The following is an 18,954-nucleotide window of genomic DNA, read 5'->3' on the forward strand; positions in this document are numbered from 1 at the left end:
GATCAGTTGGGAAAGAACAGAAGATGAGCTTAGGGAGGGGGGTATGACCAGTGCATAAAGGTCACGTTTGCCATGTTAGGGAGCTTGAGGGGTATCCCACAAAGCAAGAGTGACAGGCACAGATTTTCTCTCTGGATAGAACACTCTGGCCCAATTCCAGAACCAGGAAGTCTATTAAATGACTGTCTGCAGTGTGGTCCACATAGCAGTGATGAGGACTGAACCAGGGAGGGAAGAGCTGGGGTGGAGAAGAGACACTAAGGAGTCGGGGTCTCTAACCTGAGAGACTGTACACACAGGGTCCGAACACCTGGCCGGAGACTGCAAGAGGAGGAATCCTTTTTAGAGGGAAGATAACGAATTGACTTCGGGACACGTTAGTGGTGATAATGAGATAATCAAGTGGGCATGTGGATTCGTTTCCTGGGGCCGCCATTATGAAGTGCCACCAACTGGGTGGCTGAAAAGCCGTAATTTCTTGTCTCACAGATAGAGAAGTCTGAATATGTCAGCGAAGTCCATTCTGTCCGCGCGTTGAGGGAGAATCGGTCCCGTGACTCTCTCTCCTGGTAGCCTCCGGAATTCCTCAGCTTGAAGATGGCTTCTCCCTGCATCTTCGTATCTTCTTCCCTCTGCACATGTCTGTCTCTGTCAAAATATGTCCTTCTAATAAGGATGTCCCATGCTAATGACAAGCTCTTCATGTTGTCACCATGAGTACTAAAGGGACAGGACTATTGTATTGAAGCCCCAGAGGTTCTGAGGCTGTGCCATGCCTTTGTTGAGCCTTCAGGGTAGGCACTGAACAAGTATACAGGTACATTACAATAAAACAAAAAAGTAATTATTTTTATTAGGAATCAAGATGTTCAATGTAAGAGAAAAAATCAAGAGCGTCAAATCAGAGGTTCTAAAAAATCCCCCAAACATTTCATTTGAATTGGAAATAACACACAGAGTTTGTAACTGAAAAAAACAACACCTTTTGAAGTTCTTCCACTGAAAAGGCCTAGAAGCCATGGGACCTAGGAGCAATGAATACTCAATGCTTAGAGTGTGGTCTCTGGATGCTTTTTCCTACTGAAAGGAACCTGCATTCCATGAGAGAGCCCAGGTCTGAGAACAGGAAATACGCTAGAGGAGCTTGGAATGTGCGTGTGTGTGTGTGTGTGTGTGTGTGTGTGTGTGTGTGTGCGTGTGTGTGTTAGAAAACAAGGACACTATCCCAGACAATGAGGTCAGGTCTTAAGGACAATAGAGACCGGCTTGAATAGCTTCCTACTGGCCAAAGAAGAGACAATTTAAGCGTCAAAAAATAGGGACTCAGCAGATTGAAACACATCCAAGAAAACCCAGGAGGTCATAAATTTTCCTTGGTCAGCTTTGCTAAGGCACTAAATTATTATCCTACAACTTTATAAAGTATCCTGACTTTCCTATGAAATCTGTATTTCAGGGTAGCCAAATATTAGATTAGGCAAATTTCTTATTTTGTAGAAAATTCCAGCTCCTACCTAAAGAAGGCATGATAGAAATAAAATAACGGATCGTTTAGTGATTCAGCATTTACCAACAAACGGCAAAGGCTTCCAATCAAGCTGAGAAGATCTGAACCCACTGAGCAATCTTATGTCACTCAAAGTGAGACAGGCTGCCACCGTGGAAGTCTCCAGCACCCCATGAGTTCTTCTTGTCCTGGATCTAAGCAAGCCTCTCCATATACGAGCAGTTTGGGGGCTATAAGGGATAAAGAAATTTATTAAACAACACTAAAAGGAAGGAATTAGCCAAATCAGTTATGGAAGTCACTCTGCAGATGGCCTTGTTTTGTTACGACGACTGTTGTTGTTATTTTTTAAGTAACAGCAAATATAAAGTGAAGGAAGGAACGGTCACAAAATTAAGGAGAGGTGAGAGTCATAACACTTGAGTGCCACAGGCAGATCTTGTTTGGAGCCTCATTTAAATAAATTGAGTGTAAGAGGACAACTCTGAAGCAACTGGGAACATTTTCATAATGACTAGCTTTCGGATGATATTAAGGGATTACTGTTTTTTAGAAGTGCTGATAGCATGCTAGTTATGGTTTTTTTTTTTTTTAAAGCACTAATGAGTTCTATATCCATGCTGTACTTTTTATGGGAGAAATAACATAATATCTGAGGTTTACTTTAAAATACTCCAGAAAACAGGGGCGCCTGGGTGGCTCAGTCGGTTGAGCATCCGACTTCGGCTCAGGTCATGATCTCGCGGTCCGTGGGTCTGAGCCCCGCGTCGGGCTCTGTGCTGACGGCTCAGAGCCTGGAGCCCGCTTCGGATTCTGTGTCTCCCTCTCTCTCTGCCCCTCCCCCGTTCGTGCCCGGTCTGTCTCTGTCTCAAAAACAAATAAATATTAAAATACTACAGAAAACAAACACTGGAGATATCTCTATATGTATCTCCAGTGGCCAAACGTTGATAATTACTGATTAATGGGCACGTGGTTATATTAGACTGTTCTACTTTTCTTGCACGTTTGAAAATTCCAATATAATGGTACATCTATTAACTTAATAAGAAAAGCACAGAATCCAAATGTAGAACCCAGAAGTGATTTGAAAGCATATCACAGAGCAACAGAAAGCTTTGGAGCCAACACAAGGAAGGATAGCTCCCTTCGGGTAATCAGTAACTGGAACCAGAGACGTTGATACTAAGTGGGAACATTGTTTACTTAAAACATGGACATTGAACAACTGGTGATCTGGGGCTTTTAACCACTAAATGGTCAGAAAATGCCAGAAACCACCAGCCTTGCCCTCAAACTGTACAAACCAGAATCTGGAATTCTCACAAGGAAAAAAATCCAGCGGAATGCATAAGACATCAAAGTCTCCTGGGCAAGCAAGTTAAAGTTTTCGTCACTTCCTGGGGCGCCGGGGTGGCTCAGTTGGTCAAGCGTCCAACTTCGGCTCAGGTCGTGATCTCGCGGTTCATGGTTTAAGCCCTGTGTCAAGTTCTGTGCTGACAGCTCAGAGCCTGAAGTCTACTTCGGATTTTGTGTCTCCCTCTCTCTGCCCCTTCCCTGCTCAAGCTCTGTCTCTCTCTCTCAAAGATAAATCATCATAAAAAAAGTCTTCAGCATCTCTTTAGAGAGAAAAAAACTGATTCAATTTGTAGTGTCTGCTAAGTGCCAAACATGTATTAGGCACTTTATAAGCATACTCACACATCTTTAAAAAAAATAATCTTATGTATGTAAGAAACTATCGTCCAAAATCCCCGATTTAAGGGCTCAGATGTTCCTATCTGATCAGTAGGTTGCCTTCACAGAACTCCAAGGTAAAAGCACTCTCGGGTATACCTACGGAGAGGTGGTAGAACCAGGAGAATTTGCTCATTGCAGAAGCCATGGGGAAATCACTCCCTTTGCAGGATATACTTTAATAAAATGCATCTCTCTCTGAGTAGCTTGAGTGTCAGACAGATGTGGCCTTTGCAAAAGGGAGGGAAGGGGAGGGGAGGGGAAGAGAGGAGAGGGGAGGGGAGGGGAGGGAAGGGAAGGGAAGCAAGACAGAGAAAAGGGAAAAAAAGGGAAAAAGGAAGGCAGGCTGGCAAAAAGCTAACGGGGCATTCATGGGGCATAAAAAGCCACAGCATTCCTGTAGGAATGGTACTGTGAACCCAGATCCATCCTCAATAGAAAACATCTGTCCTAGGAGCACTGACTGTCAGGCTGGTTCTCTCCCTCCTGGCAGGAGACTAGCGATGCTGTCTACTACGGTCATGAATTTGATGGTGGATTTCCAGGACGTTTCTAGTCCACTGGAAGATTCTAACAGTCATACTCCTCCCCTGAAGACTCGAGGAAAGGTGAAAGTTAAAGAGTAAGCTTTTAACTTTGACATAACAAGGTCGTCATGAGGATTTGGTGAAGGATTAGTGGGGCTAAAATCGGTAAATCCAGAAATTCAGTACTTTTCAAAAGTTCAAAGTCATCCAAGGGAAGAAGGAATTGCTTTTCTGTCCTGAATCAGGTCAGTCTCACTCTTATATTGCTACTCACTAAATGCAATGAACAGTTCCCCAGAGTGATGGCTGGGGGGTGGGGGGAGCTTCTCCGTTAAAGATCCTATCAGTTTAGCAAGCTGGGGAAATTTGGGGGCAAGATCTATTTCCACAGATTTTTCCTAAGGGAGTAAAAAGAACCTATTTCTAGGGATTAAGGGGAGGAGAGCAGTTGTGTGGACAGACAAGGAAAGAGAAGCCACGTGTTGTGCATTGCGTGGTGTTGTGTGAGTGGTGTGGGGGTGTCTGTGGTGCGTATGGTGGAAAGTATGCAGAAGTATGTTTGCGATGTCTGTGCTGGAGTTTGTACGTGTGAGTTGAGATGCGTTCGTAAGTGGGAGCAGGGCACGTGTGTGTTTGTACAGGATGCGTGTGGCATGTGGGTGTGTCTGTGCGTGTGTGTATTTTGAAATAAACAGCAGCCAAGTAGACAGTTCGGCAAATGATAATGCTGGTGGACCAGCTGTTTATTCAAAAATACTTGGCAAATCCAACCTCAGGAATTTGTCTTTCAAGCATCCGGTCATCTAAGGGGATGGGGCCGAACGTCAAAGTTGTACACGAGCCCAGGACCAGCGTCTGCGGACGGTTAAGGGCAGACAGAGCAGCAGTGGCCGGTCTGTCCAAGGGGAAAGTCCTGTGCGGAATGATCCGCCTGCCCATGAGAAGGCGAAGTTAACCCACAGAGAGTTCTCCTCCAGCTCCATTAAGCTAGAAGAAAAAATAATTTATTTTACCTTTACTTACTCCTTTTCTGACGTTCTTTTTTGGTACGTTCGAGTTTCTGACCTTTAGCAATCTCCCTGCCTGAAAACCCTCTTTATTTTTTTGCTCTACAAATGCAATCATAAAACGTCTTTTAACATTCCTTGCAGGGCAGGTCTACCATCAGCGAATTCCCTCAGTTTTTGCTCGGTTGGCTCACTTTTGAGGGATATTTTCACGGGACATAGAATCATGGGTTAGCAGGGTTTTTATTCTTTTTAAAAATAGTTTTCAGGGGGGTTATATATTTTTAATCAACCCACAGAGCGTCCAAGTGCAGCGTCAGAGGAAACACATGATTGAGTTAAGTGGGTGCGGGTGTATGCAGCGTTTCCCTGTGATGCGTGTTTTCAATTGGAAGGTAGTACTAGGTGGTGTTTAGTCAGTTCTTCCCTGTTATGCTGACACCAAAGTGTTTTGCTCTTGCAGTGGAGACCAGACCCGGCAGCAAGAAAAGAAGAAACCAGAATCCCATTCGTGCAGATGGATAACCAGTTCTCTCCTGGGAAAGGTAGAAATTATTCTCTGTCTCACTGGTTACACTTTCTCCTTCTTACATGACATCACAGATTCTGGGTGAGCACGTTTTTCCATGAAAACACATAAAGGGCCTTAGGAATGTCTGGGAAAAGAGGTGAAAACCTTCGTCCTGCTATAGTTTTCCATTAGGAAGACCCTAGGGCCACCTGGGTGGCTCAGTCGATTAAGCATCTGACTCTTCATTTCGGCTTGGGTCATGATCTCACGGGTTCGTGAGTTTGAGCCCCGTGTCAGGCTCTGAGCACTCACGGTGCGGGGGGGGGGGGGGGGGGGGGGGGGGCCCTGGGGATTCTCTCTCCCTTTCTCTCTGCCTCTCTCTCTCTCTTTCAAAATAAATGAAAAACTTAAAAAAAAAAAGAAAAACCCTAAATAAAAACAATTCGTATTCTTTATTTCAATTCTTACACACTCGTCCACTTAATCACGTGGTGGAGAGTACCAGAAAGGGTCAACTACTTTTGCCCTGTCTCAAGGAGAAAGACATGGATGGAAGCGAAGACAGGATGAATGGTCCTGAGTCACCGCATCCTTGGACATCAACACGTGGATATTTACTGAAAACTGTTTATTCTGAGTCGGGCAGGGAAAGGACGAGAAGAAAGTAGCACTATGGTCTTAGAATTGCGTGCGTGTCATAGGGAACAGAATCCCGGAAGGGGGCGGGGCAATGAATAATTTATGTAAAGATGAGGGGTCTGTTACATCTCACATTTCTGCTTGTATTATTTTTGCTTTTTTGTGATTTTGGTCATTTTTCTATTGTCCATTTAATCGATACTCAAATTTACATATGAGTGTATGAAACGCATAAACATAAAAGCACATAAACCATATAAGCTCACATGCATCTGTCATTGATTCTGCCCTTCTGCTTAACGTTTCCTTCCTGTCAGGCTCTTGCGGTGTGTTCCTTTGTTAATGTCCCAAGTCCTTGAATTTTCTCTTCTTTTCTGGTTAATATCCTCGGGGTGCACCTTTTGCTCTAACTGCCCAGGAGTTGCACCTGCAGTATTTTACTGTTGCCAGGCCTGAGCACTTTACAATTTCCCTAAGTAACTCAAGACTTACTTAGAAGTAACTCACGTTCTTCCTGGAGTAAGAGAGTAAACTGAAATAGGCCCCCCAACGACCGTGACACGAACGCTCCTCTGCACATGAGGCCTGCTCCCCCTGGCTCTCTGGAAGCTTTTTTCTCTCCTCCAGGGATTTTTTTTCCCCCCCGAGTGTTCCTATTAGTTTTCCAGGTCCATTTGTTTTCCTTTTGATTTTATTTAAAAATGTTTTTTAATGTTTATTTTTGAGAGAGAGACAGACAGACAGACAGAATGCGATTAGGGGAGGAGCAGAGAGAGAGAGAGAGACAGAGGGAGAGGGAGACACAGACTCCGTTGTAGGCTCCAGGCTCCGAGCTGTCAGCACTGAGCCTGATGCGGGGCTTGAACTTAGGAACCGTGAGATCATGACCTGAGCCGAAGTCGGACGCTTAACCTGAGACTGAGCCACCCAGGTGCCCCTTTCCTTTTGATTTTAAAGATGAGGCTTAGAAAGCTTTGGAGCAAGCCATCCTCAGGGTGCGTGCATCCATGTGCGGCTGGAGACATTTTTCTGATGGCCCCTGGACAGTCAGTATTAGGCCACAAGCCATTGGAAGGACTGGCTGATGACTGAATGGTTTTCTTCCCTCTGCTGAGCTCCAGGGCCTGTCTGCACAGGGCTAAAGTTTCAGCAGTGCCCCTGGCAAGGCTGTGTGTCGGTGTGTTCACCCTTCACCAAGCCAGGAGATGTTTGGCATCTGGGTATCTGAGAAGAAGGTCTCTTACCAGACCCCTCCCATTGCCTGGGGATTGGTATTTGACTCCTGTTGTCCCCAGGCCCTGGGAAGCAAAACAGAAACAAAAACAAACAAAAGACACTGAGATCAAATGCTTTCAGGGAAAAAAAATCTGCCTTCAAAGATCAGTTTATGCCTTGAGGAGTCCGTCTTCACAGAACCCTCGGCCTGAATATTTCATTTTTCCTGGCAGATCATCCATGCTTTTAAGGACATACTTTATTTTAAATATATTTCGCCTACTATTTTTATCTGTTTACAAAGGGAGAGCCGTGCAGAAAACGAATTTTCCAGGCATCACTGCCTTTTTTTTCTACTTAGCAGCAAATCCAACATTTGTTTAGCCGAATTTCAAAACACTTCAGAATCAGCAATGCCCTTTTACCCTCTCTCCCCCTTCTAGAACTGGGAGAGCCGTAGCAAGTGTCCAGTGTGCCGCAGCATGTGTGGCCGGAGTCCTGGGGACACGTACCTTGTCTCCCCCTTCGTAAGTCCGCAGATACAGAAATACCGTGCCCTAGCGGGGGTTATTTCTAGGAACCTCCTTCACATGGGTTTAAGATCATTTCGATGAGATCTGTGACTTTGAGATCTGGAGGAGGCAATGGACGTGGGCTGATATTGTATGATAAGCTGAGACTTTTAAGGAACCGTGGAAGGGGGTGAATGTGTTTTGCGTGGGGGATGAACATGAACTTTTAAGGACCAGAGGGTGGACCGTGGTGGCTAGCCGTCTAAGACTACCCCTAAGATTCTGGCCCCCCGTGTGTGTGCACCTCCCGCAAGTTATTTAAGCAAACACTAAGCTAGGTGCCGCCTGGAGGGATTTAGCAGATTTAAACGTGGTCCCAAATGAGCTGATCTTAAAATAGGGAAATCATCCAGGAAATTACCCAGCCCTTCGACTTGGGTCCAGAGGTCAGAGACCAAGCAACTAGGGAGAGTCCAAGTGTGAGAGGGTTCAACGTTAAGCCAGATTCTTTTGGGCTGGTTTCAGAGCTGCAGGAAGCCACGTGACAAGTCACAGGAACAGCCGCTTGGAACTGTAAGCATCTCCCAGCCGACAGCCAGCAGGGAGACGGCCACCTCAGTACCATATCCACAGACAACTGAATCCTTACCATAACCTGAGCGAGAATGGAAATAGATCCTTGCTTAGAACCTTCAGCTGAGAACTTAGCCTGGCTGATCCCTTGATTTTAGCCTTTGAGATCATGAGCAGAAAACTTAAGTGCACTATGCTAACTCTATGCTAAAACTTCTCAACTGCAGAACTGTCTTAACAAATGGGTGTCGTTTTAGGCCATTCGGTTTGCAGACCTTTTTTTACACAGCAAGAGAAAACACACTTAGGAAAGCACATCCACAACAAAGCCTTCGACAAGCGTTGTCTGAAATGTACAAACATCAGAGCTACTCCGTGTAAATCAGGAACCATGGTATGAAAACCAGGGATGCTAAGTGCGGCCAACAATTCACCGGTGGTTCTGATCCAAGGAGAACAGGAAATTAAAGACACGAGGATCGCCAAAGAACCAACGAAATCATCACTATTTGCGTATTCCCCACGTAGAAAACCTACCCCAAACAGCAGATGTATTTTTACATTTTATTTTATTTTTGGGACAGAGAGAGACAGAGCATGAGCGGGGGAGGGGCAGAGAGAGAGGGAGACACAGAATCGGAAACAGGCTCCAGGCTCTGAGCCATCAGCCCAGAGCCCGATGCGGGGCTCGAACTCACGGACCGCGAGATCGTGACCTGGCTGAAGTCGGATGCTTAACCGACTGCGCCACCCAGGTGCCCCGCAGATGTATTTTTAGAAACGACAGTGACTTTTGGCTAGCTGGCTGGATACAGTATCGACCTTTAAAAGTCTAATTCCTTTCTTTTTAAACAAAATTTTTTAAATGTTTATTCATTTTTGAGAGGCCGAGAGGCAGAGCATGAGGAGGGGAGGGGCAGAGAGAGAGGGGGACACAGCATCGCGAGCAGGCTCCAGGCTCTGAGCTGTCAGCACAGAGCCCAAGGTGAGGCTCGAACCCACGAATTGCGAGATTACCTATATACAGTATGTATATAATATATAAGTATATATTGTATATAAAATATAAAATATATAATAAATAATATTAGAATGGCTCCAAGTTTCCGAGTGCCCTTCCTAAAGTTACTGTATGTTTTTACCTCGGCTGTGTTAACAACGGACACTTTCTGTTTTACTTCTTAGTTCCAAGTGTTTGCTCCTTCCGCTACGGATTGTCTCTCTTCTTGCACGTCTGTAACAGTATCATAATGTCACAGCTCATGTGTCTGAGCCTCACAATGGTGGTCATGGTGAACAGCTCGGACCCACACGGTGCGCCCAACACCTCCACAGAGGAGAGCCTGGATGTCATGAAGGTATATGAAAAATACTGGCTGTAGTCCTAAATTGCAAATCCTGTCTTTCTAATTAGGTGGCGTAGAGATTGCATGTTATCATAATTGATGGGACACTAATAATCAGAAGAAGTCTAAGGCTTCAACCATGTTGCTAATAATAACCTAACTAAACATGTCCCATGATTACAGCATTCCTTGATATTTGTGAAGGGCTTTGTTGTGTGAATCCTTCCCTGTGAAGAAGGATAAAAACCAAGCATTAGGGTGTCCAGAATTGAGATGTTTGGCCAAGCAAAAAAAAAAAAAAAAGAAAGAAAGAAAAGAAAGAAAGAAAGAAAGAAAAGAGAGTGGCAAAAGTAACATTTGTTTTTTTTTTAATGTTTTTATTATTTATTAATTTTTTTCAATATATGATATTATTTATTAATTTTGAGAGAGAGGGAGAAAGCACACCTGGGTGGGAGAGGGGTTAGAGAGAAAGAATCCCAAGAAGTAATACTTGACAAACTCATGGCGGAGAACTTTCCAAAATTACTGGCAGGCACCAAATCACAAGTCCAAGAAGCTCAGAGAACACCAAACAGGATTAATACGGAAAAGGCAAATAATTAACAACAAGAAAAACCGACTGGACATATTTAAATTACAGAAAACCAGAACACAGAGAACATGCTGAATGAAGCCAGGGAGAAAAGTATCTTACTGACAGAAGAACAAGGAGACGAATTTAGAAGACTTCTTATCAGAAACCATTGAAACAAGAAGAGGAGGGGAAAAAAATCTTTGCAGTGTTGAAAGAAAAAGAATCCGCCAAAATGGAATTCTATATCCAATGAAATTACCCCCAAAGTGAAAGAATGAAGACTATTTCAGGCAAATAAAAACTGAGGTAATTTATTGCCAACAGGCCGGCCATACAAGAAATGTTTAAAAAAAAAAAAAGTAGGTTTTAATCCAACCATATCAATAATCATTTTAAATATGAATGGTCCATATATACCAGCTAAAAGACAGAAATGATCAGATACGGATAAGAAATAAAGGTCATTAGACATGGAATCTACAAGAAACTCTTCTTAAATACAAAGACTCAGATAAAAAGTAAAAGGATAAAGAAAGATGTGATGCAGCCACGAAAACACTAATCAGAAGAAAACTTAAGTAGCCATATTCATTTCAGACAAAGCAGAATTTATAGCAAGGAAGATTATCAGAGATAAAGGGGTATTACCTAATGATAAAGGAGTCAAGTCTCCAAAAAGATACAATACTCCTGAACATGCATGTCCCTAACAACAGAGCAGCAAAATACAGAAGGTGAAAACTGTTAGAACTGAAAGGAGAAAGAGACGAATATAAAACTGGTAACTGTTTTCTATTTGTTACATCTGTTCTCTGTTTCCTTTTTTTGAATTCTCTTTTTTGCCTTCTCTGGGTTTAATTATTTAAGTGATTCAATTTTATTTCTTCTTTTCATGTATCATTTAGACTTTAAAAAAACACCTGTTTTATTTCATTTTTTATTTATTTATTTTGAGCAAGAGCGAGCAGGGGAGGGCCAGAGAGGGAGGGAGAGAGAGAATCCCAAGCAGGCTCTAGAATGTCAGGGAGAGCCTGACGTGGGGCTCGAACTCTTGAACTGTGTGTGAGGTCATGACCTGAATCAAAATGAAGAGTCAGATGCTTAACCAACTGAGCCACCCAGGCAACCCCCAAAAGACACCTGATTTAGTAGTTGCCCCAGCATTTACAATATACATTTTTTAATCATCTAAATCCACCATCAGATCGGGGTGTCTGGGTGGCTCCATCGGTTAAGCGTCTGACTTTAGCTCAGGTCATGATCTCACAGTCTGGGAGTTCGAGCCCCGCGTCGGGCTCTGTGCTGACAGCTCAGAGCCTGGAGCCTGCTTTGGATTCTGTGTCTCCCCCCTCTCTCTGCCCCCTGCCCCCCGCTCATGCTCTGTCTCTCTCTGTCTCTCAATAATAAATAAATGTTAAAAAAAAAATTTAAACCCACCGTCAAATAATACCAAACTGCTTCATGTGCACTGCAGGTACTTTATAACACATTATTCCTAATTTTGCTCTCCCGTCTCTTGGGAAAGTGCTGTTATTCATTTCAGTATCCACGTTATAAATACATGATTACATTACCGCTTTAAACAAATAGTTACCTTTTAGAATAATTCAAAGTGAAATATTCTTTTCATTTATTTACTTTGAGAGAGAGAGAGAGAGAGAGAGAGAGAGAGGCAGAGGGAGAGAGAGAGAATTCTAAGCAGGCTCCACACTCAGCACAGAGCCCGATGCGGGGCGGGACTCAATCCCACAACCCTGGGATCATGACCTGAGCCAAAATGAGGAGTCGGGACCCTCAACTGACTGAGCCACGCAGGCACCTCCAAAATAAAACATTTTATCCCTTCATTTATTCTTTTCTGATGCACTTCCTTTTTTAATACAGATGCATGTTCCTGAGCGATTTCATTTCCTTCTGCAGAAAGAACTTCTATTAAAATTTCTTTTGGGGGTAATGCTTTTGTTTTTATACCTAAGAAATCTTTGCATAGCCCGAGGCAAAAAAACACTCTTCTTGCTATGTTTTCTTCTAGAAGTTGTATAATTGCAGGCTTTACATTTAAACATATGATTCATTTAGACTTAATTTTTATGTATGTTGGGTTGAAGATTCTTTTTTTACATACAGATATACAATTGTTCTACCACATTCGTGAATTGTCTTTGGATGTTTGTTGAAAAGTCAGTATTTGTAGGGCTAATACCACTTACTTGGTTTTAAGACTTGTCATAAAGTTATACTAATCAAAACAGTGTGGTATAGCTCACAAAAAAGAGTCAATGAAATAAAATAGAGAGTTCAGAAACCGACTCACACAGATATAAACTCCCGATTTTTTTCCTGATCCACAAAAGAAAATACATAAAATTGGACTCCATTCTATTCCATTCCATTCCAAAGAACTGTTGAGAGAATAAAGAGACCTGAGACAGGGATAAATGTTTGCAAATCCTGTCTAATAAAGGAATTCTATCAAAACTCGATAAAAATGAAACAAAAGCCCAATAAGAAAATGGGAAAAATGTGAACGGTCTTTTCGCCAAGGAAGATACAGGGAAGGATGGCAAATACTCACAAAAAGATGTCCCACATCATCAGTCATTAGGGACAAGCAAATTAAATCCATAAAGGTTTACGACTACACACCGAAGCTTCTAACATCGCTGGGGAGGATGTAAAATGGTACAATCACTTCAGTGACCTACCGTATGATCCCCCCGTTCCATGCCAGGTATTTACTGAAGAGAAATGAACACACATGTCCGTACAGAGACTTGTACGTAAATGCTCACAGTCGCTTTATTTGTAATAGCCCCAGACTGGAAACAATAAAAAGGGTCAACAGATGAATGAATGCACACGCTATAGTACAGTCCTAAAACAGGGTGCTGCTTAGCACTAATCATAAATGAATGCTAAAAATAAATGGATGAAACTCAAAATAAGTACGGCGAATTTATAGAAAACCTCCAGAAAATAAAAATGATGACGTAGTGACAGGCAGAGAAGATCAGTGGTGGGAGAACAGCAGGAAAGAGGAATTACAAAAAGAAGTAAGGAAACTTTTGGAGGTGAGGAACACGTACATTTCCTTGACTGTAGTGACGGTTTTGTGAGCGTGCATGTCATTACACGTGTCAAGTTGTACATTTTATGTCAAAGATTAAGTATGCAGTTTATTGCATCGTTTGTCCCTCAGAAATCTGTTAAAATCTTTTTATCCAATTTTTCCTTGAACGATATCCTGAAACATTTGTAGTATTCCATTGCTTTGGTTTAAATATTGAGAACCCCATATTCTAGAAAAATGGGTATTCGCAGGGGCCACACACGTAAAAAAAGAGCCTCTTGAGAAGATCCAGGGAAACTGATCTCCTTCACATCGGAGTCACACAAAAGGAATTCTCTTCACGGCCATACAAAGGAACTAGATGGAAGAGAGAGAGAGAGAGAGAGAGAGAGAGAGAAAATACAGCATGTATTTTCCAAACACATCCAAAAGATGAAAACTCACCAGAAAATTGTTTCCACAGAGCAGATCTGAGTTGTAACCTGAAATTACAAAATGCAGCTAAAAACTAGGGAGGCAATTATATTTATGGGCAACAGTAGACACAGGAGCTCAGAGCAGAGGTGGCCCGGTGACAGGAGGCTGTGCTCAGGCAGTAGAGCGTGGAATACAAGTGAGTTGACAGATCTCAGGGGAGGATTTTGGAAACACGAGACAGAACATTTTAGAAAAGGAGAGAACCAAGCACCAAAAGAGAATTGGCCCTCTTCCTTCACTGTCTCATCCAATGATTTTCACGGTTCAGCCCGACACCTTCTCTTCACGATTTGATCGATCATGGTTTCTGTCTCTGGAAGTAGTACGTATGTGGGGAAATGTCTGTCTGGGGAATGAGGGTAACTTAACGGAGGAGTCGGAGGAAGACAGAAGGCAACAGACAATTAATGATGGCGGCAAGTGTAGTATTCCACAGAAGACCTGACACGCAGAGTAGCAATGTTCCAGGAATAAGTATTAAACGTCTACACCGTATTGGGGGTAGAGACGGTGCAAGGACTCGCCATTAGCCTTGAAGATACCAGTGTGAAATGTCAGTACCCACAGGAAATGATGTTATAAAGGAGCAGCAAAGGTCCCATGATGGAAAATGAAGCAGAGGGGAGCTCCTTGACCCCAAGGAAGCCTGCAGACCAGTGTCCCCGCATCCCTGACTATCACAGTAACTCACCAGGATGCAGAGTGGCTCCATGCGACTCTCTCTCTCTCTCTTTTTTCCAGCCAGAACCCCGTGTACAACTGGAGTCCTAAAACCCAGGGCATCATCTTCAGTTCCATCTTCTATGGCATACTCATCATCCAAATTCCTGTTGGATACTTGTCTGAAAAATACTCCATCAAGAAAATGATCGGCTCTGCACTATTCCTCAGTTCCCTGTTTAGCCTGATCCTGCCGATGGCCGCTGAAGGTGGAGCAGCTTGGATCATCGCATGTCGGGCGGCCCAGGGAGTTTCCCAGGTACTAAGATAACGCAACAAGTGAACAGGGCTGGAATTCACAGGAAGCATCAGAGATCAGATGTCCTAATCCTTCTGATTTCAGGGGTCAGCATTAATAGCTCAGCACGCAATATGGGTCAAGTGGGCTCCACCCTTGGAACGAGGCCGACTCACCTCCCTGAGTCTATCAGGTAACGACCTAGGGCCTCGAAGGTGTGAGTGTCACTGCTACCTCACTGTGCCGTGTTCTTCCTAGAGCTGTAAAAGATGTGTGTTTTGAACTGTCCGGGGCTTTGGAAACCATCTGTTCCGGCAGCCCCCCTTTTTCTTTTTTTTTTTTTTAAATTTTTTTTTTTTCAATGTTTATTTATTTTTGGGACAGAGAGAGACAGAGCATGAACGGGGGAGGGTCAGAGAGAGAGGGAGACACAGAATCGGAAACAGGCTCCAGGCTCCGAGCCACCAGCCCAGAGCCTGACGCGGGGCTCGAACTCGCAGACCGCGAGATCGTGACCTGGCTGAAGTCGGACGCTTAACTGACTGCGCCACCCAGGCGCCCCCCGGCAGCCCCCCTTTAAAGATGCGGAAACTGTCTAGAAAGAAGGAGAGGCTTCTTTATCTCAAACAACAGAAAAAGGGAGAGAGAGAGGGGGGAAAGCAAATATTTTATTCGTTTCTTCTGCCCAGTGTTTTGCTCTACAAATGTATTTCACTGGAAATCGTTCATTGCTACCCTGGCGCTACATTATCTCTAGGTTCACATGTCTGCTCCTTAGGGGCGGTCTTTGTGCTTTCTGATTAGGGGTTCTGCTGGGGCCCTTCATTGTTCTGCTTGTGACTGGATTCATCTGCCAATCCCTGGGCTGGCCCGTGGTCTTCTATATTTTTGGTGAGTCTCTTTCTGTAAAATCCCAGTCATTATTCAGAACTGAAAAAATTAAAAAAAAAAAAAAACCTGACTGTAACGTAATAATTTATATAAAGTTAATGGCTTTAAAAATCATGAATCTCATGGAGGGTAAGAGGTCAGCCTTCATTAATTTCCTCCTGCTCTGGTACTGGTTCTGTGCAGTTTTACGCTTCCTGTCCTCTCTTCCGGGGAGCCGCCATTCTCTGCGTCCACCTGTCCGTCTCTCCAATTTGGGGGAGCAACAGCTTGCCCTATGACCTCAACTCTCTGAGGGATCGAAGGCGACTTGTTGATTTTTAGTCTGCTAAACACTTTTCTGGTCATGAGGATGGGAAGGATGACTCTTCCAAGTTCCTTACGTGCCGGATCAGAAAGCAGAAGTCTCTCCTCCAGGCCATTCTGAAGTTAGCGGGCTCAACACAGGACGAGAAGACATATTATATTCCAGTGTAGTACAAATCAGTAGCTTTATTTGCGACTTTTAAATGTTCCTGTGTCTTGCCCCGGGCCTCACAAATGTTAGAGCTGGCCAAGCCTCCATGCCCACAGATCAAGCGGAGGTTCTTCGGTCCTGAACCTGAACTCTCAATCACATCCAACAATACCGGGGGCGGGGGGGGGGGTCTGCCTGACCCCCTGACCAGACTTCATTCTTCTGGCCATTCCTGCTCAGTCTTCTGCAGACTTTTCCTCTTCTCCTTGCCACGAACTCCTGGCTTTCTTCAAAGCTCTGCCTCAGGCTCCTCCCCTAGGACCGTATTCCCTCCCTAAAAACGTGATTCATGCTAAGTGTCAGTGACCGCTTACTAACCACGCATCTCGGAGCGACCAAGCTGACCTTTCTGCACATCAATATTCCCTGACAGCACCACAGGACTTTTCTGAGGGCTAAACTGTCACACAGAAATGTACGTATTGCCCATGTCTTAGGGGGCTTCTCTCCACTTACGCGTCACCTTGGGATTAGGTCCTCAGGCCACGGAGTGAGGTGGGAGTTGTATGTTGTCAATATGCTTTAAAAAATTTTTTTTTTGTTAATGCTTATTTGTTTTTGAGAGAGAGAAAGGCAGAGCGCGAGCAAGGCAGGGGCAGAGGGAGGGGGAGACACAGAATCGGAAGCAGGCTTCAGGCTCCGAGCCATCGGCACAGAGCCTGACGTGGGGCTCGAACTCCCGAACCACGAGATCATGACCTGAGCCGAAGTTGGACGCTCAACCAACAGAGACACCGGGACCCTCCCACCCCCCACCGCCTCGCCCCAGCCCTTGCTTCCTCTCCAGTCACACTGGCCTCATAACCTAGGGCTCTGGCACTCTCTGCTCCCTCTGCCTGGCCCCACATCCACATCCCAGCCTCCACGGAGCCTGACACTCCTCACCTCCTCCCCCGCAACTTCTCTCTACAGCTCTTACCACTGACATTTAACACCTTTTACCTACTAACTTTTCATGCTCTCCTTCTCATCCACTAGAAAATAAACTCCACGAAGACAGAAATATCTGTCTGGTCTATCCACTGCTGTACCCCTAGCGCCTAGAATAGTGAATGGTACAGAATGAGCATTTCATCACTACTTTTCGAATGAATGAATGCATTTCTGGAAGATGCACTGACGAGCACTGCACCCCCTGTCCTAACAGGATTGCTAAAGGGTCATTAGTACAAAACACTCAAAAACGACAAATCCTTTGGCAAACTCATGGAGGACTTGTATAATCCCTCAGGCCAGGGCTGTATCTTAGGAGCATGGCCAAGACCGAAGCTCCCAAAGCTAGGTGACGGTCAAGCCCTTTGAGGTCTCGGCTGTGCCGTCTTCTCACGGTGGGGCACATCGGGGATCTAGAGATGAGGGTCTCTCTGGGAGCAGGGAGGTCCACTCTCGTGAGTGGAGGGATACTGAGGCTCAAGGGCCAGAGGGCTTGCCGCCCTTTCCGCAAAATTCATTCTGGAGGCAGAGGCAGCCTCGGATACAGAGAGGACTGCCCAAAATGCAAGCCTTGCTGTAAAGTTGCAAAGAAGAAAGAGGAGGTTCAGGTTCTCAGACCGATGACGAGACACGTCAAGGTGGGAAGGGCACTTACTACGAACAGAAGCAATTTCAATTCTAACCTGTTCTGCTTTGAGAGGCGCCTGTGGCTGTGGCGTGAGTCTTCTCTGGTTCCTTCTGTTCTATGATGACCCCAAGACCCACCCGTGTATAAGCGTCAGTGAGAAGAACTACATCTTGTCATCCCTCAACCAGCAGCAGGTAGGACACGGACGCTCCACGGTGGCAGCTCCCAGATTCTGTGCCCAAAGAAACCGCGTTCCAGCTTCTCCTAATGGGCTGACAGTCAACGTTTCGTTGTTGTTGCTGTTTTTTCCCAGAGCAGCTCAAGAACACGGTCTCTGCCGATCAAGGCTATGATTAAGTCTCTCCCACTCTGGGCCATTGTTTTCGGTTCTTTTGCTTTCCACTGGACAAACAACATCGTGCTTTTCTACACCCCGACGTTTGTCGACTCCAACCTTCATGTGAATGTAAAAGAGGTAAGGACACCTTTCCTCTCCTTTTAACTTTATGAAACTTCTCATGACTCTAGTCCTAGCTCTTGGCCTCTCTACACTGTGTAGCTGATGCTCTGCACCTGGAGACTCACTGTTTCCACTTTTTCTGTCACCATTTCCCAGAACAAAAGGTGTAGGCACCGTGTCTGGCCTCCGCAAAACACAGTCCTGTTCCCGTAGTGCCTTTCCCCACCATTCACTGTATGTATTATTGTCCTGCTGTAGTAGTCAAGGCTCAACACCATCGTTCCCTACAGGGACTCATCCTCCTCTCCACCGTGCCCAGTCACACCCATCCTATTTCTTGGAACAAGGTAATGAGTCCCGGGCTGAGAACCCATGACTCAGCTCTTGCTTTGAAATGACGGGCTCTCTCATTGCTTGTCTGACTTGGAGAATCACTGATGCCTGGAACCTTATGTCTGATGCCATGGTAACCAGAAAAGACTCCCATAGAAATGGAATGCCCAAAGTGGCATTCTGCAGTGAATCTCCAGGAACCCAGCCTAGGGGCCAACATGACAGTGAGGTCATTTAAGCTCTTTCTGATTCAATTTTGCCCTCCACGAGACCATGAAGGGGTTGAAAGAATTAATAGCAACGATCCAGAGTAAGCACCAGATAAATGTTTGTAATTGTTATCATCACTCTTTCTCCCCCGAGCCAGCTGTCCCCATTCCCAAGTGTAGTCTTCATCTCTATTATCCAGAACTTTCAGTTCCCATGACACTACCAATAGAAAACTAGACATACTGTGACAACCGTTTTTTATTTATTTATTTACTGGAGTGAGAGAGAGTGTGAGCGCACGAGCAGGGAGAGGGGAGAGGGGCAGAGGG

At 44.7% G+C, this 18,954-nt stretch overlaps 1 protein-coding gene and 1 long non-coding RNA gene across 5 annotated transcripts in view; one reads left to right on the top strand and one right to left on the bottom strand.

Moving 5' to 3' along the window:
• LOC147580679 (uncharacterized) overlaps positions 1-18,954 on the bottom strand; it is a 53,289-nt gene that overhangs the window by 9,569 nt on the left and 24,766 nt on the right. The gene's annotated exons all lie outside the window — the stretch shown is intronic.
• The window catches only part of SLC17A1 (solute carrier family 17 member 1), a 36,476-nt gene continuing 21,118 nt past the window's right edge, over positions 3,597-18,954 (top strand). The window contains exons 1-8 of one of the 3 annotated variants that reach the window (XM_086706096.1): positions 3,597-3,866; positions 5,242-5,323; positions 9,414-9,586; positions 14,444-14,677; positions 14,762-14,849; positions 15,461-15,547; positions 17,695-17,816; positions 17,936-18,097. In XM_086706096.1, the coding sequence (XP_086562222.1) occupies positions 5,296-5,323; positions 9,414-9,586; positions 14,444-14,677; positions 14,762-14,849; positions 15,461-15,547; positions 17,695-17,816; positions 17,936-18,097 (894 nt within the window). In that variant the 5' untranslated portion in view covers positions 3,597-3,866; positions 5,242-5,295. The other 2 variants (XM_086706095.1, XM_086706097.1) reach the window with 2 other exon arrangements.

Source organism: Puma concolor, chromosome B2 (genome assembly GCF_028749965.1).
Source record: "Puma concolor isolate L17-30 chromosome B2, mPumCon1.1.hap2, whole genome shotgun sequence".
NCBI classification, from domain to species: Eukaryota; Metazoa; Chordata; class Mammalia; order Carnivora; family Felidae; genus Puma; species Puma concolor.